Raw genomic sequence first — 2,963 nt, 5'->3', positions numbered from 1 at the left:
ATCTATGATGTAATCATTTGTGAAGCCAAATTAGCTTCTGTCACCCCTTACATCAGATCATGTGTGTCTAATGGCATGGTTATAGGTTAGCTTCTGGTAATTTCCGAAACCTTTTCATTTGTAATGGTGCTGTTGGACAAACACCTAAAAAATCTGATCTCTGGTGTTTAAACAAACAGTTAATAATTCCAGAGTCAAATCTTATCCTATGAGTACTAGTAACTTGGCCGCATGTCTTCATCAGCTTGGCTGCTGGTTATGGATGTGCATAGCTTGGAGCCTTTGACTTTATTTGTTTATGCATCCAACTAAGATAATTTAAACTAGTGTTGGCATATCTAGGTTTTGGTTCGGTGGAACTTGATTTGATTTAGTGTGTTGACTACTTATTAAATTGAAGGTTATTGTTACACTATCTTGTCGATCCAAGCCTGAATTTTTTCAAATTGTTGCGAGACACTCGGGCAATAATCATGTGCTCTGCCTCTCCATCAATAATCTATTTATTCTCATATCTTGATTTATGCAGATCCTAACTACTCTTATCCAGTACAACTTTCTAAGGAGAAATGCTCCACTACTAACCAAATTCATCTTAAAGTGAAAAAAGAATAGCACCTTTATTAATAATGAGAATACAAATATATTGTTGTGGACTCTCATAAGTATACAAGTAAAGTAATCTTAGAAACGCTATAAACTTCTTTCACCGTATAAAGGAACAGGATTTGGTGTGGTGAAAAAAAAAAAAAAGAAGAAAGAATTGGGCGACTACTCAGTTGGTAGCATTGACAAGGGGCGAGTGAGGGATCGGTGAGTGAGGTGACATGATGATATCATCAAACCTTCGGTTCTTGATGAGGCTAAGCCTCAAGCTATCTTGCCAGCAACGCTTCTTGTCAGGAACAACGACATCCTTGTTCTTGAGGACGAAGGTGTGAATCCTCTGAAGAGAAACCTTAACAGCCTCATCATCCATGTTGGCATAGCACACCCTGAACCAGCCTGGCTCAGAGCAATGAAAAGAAGCACCGGGAGAAACATTGATCTTAACTTCGTGAATGATGACTCGCCACAGCTCCATCTCAGCCTCAAATGTTGCCTTCTTGAGAAGCCGACGAAGATCCATCCACAAGAACAACCCAGCATTACTTGGCAAACACTTAATTCCAACTTGACCCAATCCCTTTGTGAAAACCCTGTACCTTTCTCCCAACCTCTTTGCACTCTCAGCAAGGAACCTCCCCACAAACTCGTCGTCGTTGAGCATGGAAGCCAGAAGATGCTGAGTTTGTGAAGACACCAATCCGAAGCTGGACATCTTGCGTGCGCACTGGACAACCTTGTCGTTGTAGGAATATATGATCCCCACCCTGAAACCAGGGAAGCCCATGTCCTTGGAGAGGCTATAAACAATGTGAACGAGGTCACGGTCGCATTCCATGTCTGTTTCTTCCTCCAATATCTCAGCGATGCTTATGAAGCCCGGGTGGCTGAAAACCGTGGCGGCGTAGATTTCGTCGCATACTAAGTGGATGCGCTTATCGTTGATGAATTTGACGATGGTTCTAAGGGTGGCTCGGTCCAAGATTGTGCCTAATGGGTTTGACGGGTTCGTAATGAGTAAGCCTTTGACTCTGATGTTGTCTTGTCGAGCTTTGTCGTAAGCATCTTCCAAGGCTTGCTTTGTCAACTTGAAATTATTGGAGCTTTCACATGTGACTGGAACGAGTTGTACCCCTGTTCGCCACCTCAAATCCCTATCAAAGCCTGGGTAGTAGGGAGTAGGCACCAAGAAGGCATCGCCGGGGTCAGCCAAACAGAACGTTGTCACCTCGTGTGCTCCGGTGGCTCCACCGCTCATCACAATTCTCTCTGCCTCAAACTTCACTCTGTTGCCTCTGCATTTAGCCATGAATTTAGCCACACCCTGTTCAATCATTATTTATTGTTAGTGTATGTCCCATCATATCAAATTACAAAAATGCTATCTGTATACTAAAACTAACTATTAAAATCAGCCACTAATGTATTTGTATATAAATACATGTGTATTTATATTTCTATATGTATTTTATACTTGTGACTAATTTTGATGGCTGATTTTAGTACACACGTAGCATAATCAATCTAATTATTACGTCACTACACTAGCACTCACTTTTCTGAACTCAGGGAGACCATGATAATCCTGAAAGTTAGCTATGGCTTTGAAGTCAGTTACTCCTTCAGGTGTGCAAATGGACGCCTCCGGGTTACTCATCACCCATTCTTCAACCAAATCAGCAGTTAACTGCAAGTATATATGAATCCTCGTCAGCATACATAACATATAGTTTGTTCAGAATAATTGAATTCCTAGCTATGTTTATCTGTACCTGATTCTCTGCAAGACCCATTTGGATAACACCGTGAGGATTATTGGTGGGGTGATAAGGGTTTTCATCATAAGCCTTCCACCCGTCAAAGTAAGGTGAGTCTTCGCCATGACCGTTGCCGGTGGCTATCTTTGACAACAATTGGGATTGCTCTTTGCTCATGTGTCCCATGATATAGATACTTGTTAATAATTAATTAATAGCTTGAAATTAAGAGAGATGTATCGAGATAGAGAAGCAAAGGGGATTAGTAGGAACTAGGAAGTAGTAGTGTGATGAATGAATTAACGAATTAATGAATTAATGAATGAATGAAGGTGAATTAGGAGAGCGAGAGAGGGTCGGAATTTATAGGTGAAGGGCACAAAATGGAAGACAAAAGTCTTACTAAAATAAGAATGAAGTTTCGGTGAAGGAGAGTGGGGGAGGACTCTGATATGATACAATCATATAAATGTATTTATCAAAAGGGTTGAAAATTAGGCAACACTACTATGTGTATTGGTATTTGGTAGGCAGTCAATATCGACATTTATTTTATTTAGAAAAATGTTCAAAGTCAGCCCAATTGTATTGATTTTGATT

General features: G+C 40.5%; 1 protein-coding gene across 1 annotated transcript; it reads right to left on the bottom strand.

Annotated features, from left to right (window-relative positions):
* Positions 596-2,581, bottom strand: LOC107630758 (1-aminocyclopropane-1-carboxylate synthase; the record flags this gene model as incomplete). The annotated part of the gene is given in 3 exon segments (XM_016333983.1): positions 596-1,930; positions 2,162-2,293; positions 2,379-2,581. Coding segments are annotated over 3 exon segments (1,458 nt in total). The 3' UTR covers positions 596-775.

Source organism: Arachis ipaensis, chromosome B03, assembly GCF_000816755.2.
Source record: "Arachis ipaensis cultivar K30076 chromosome B03, Araip1.1, whole genome shotgun sequence".
Taxonomy (NCBI): domain Eukaryota; kingdom Viridiplantae; phylum Streptophyta; class Magnoliopsida; order Fabales; family Fabaceae; genus Arachis; species Arachis ipaensis.
Note: the sequence above shows the minus strand (reverse complement) of the source record. Positions and strands in the feature narration are given on the sequence as shown.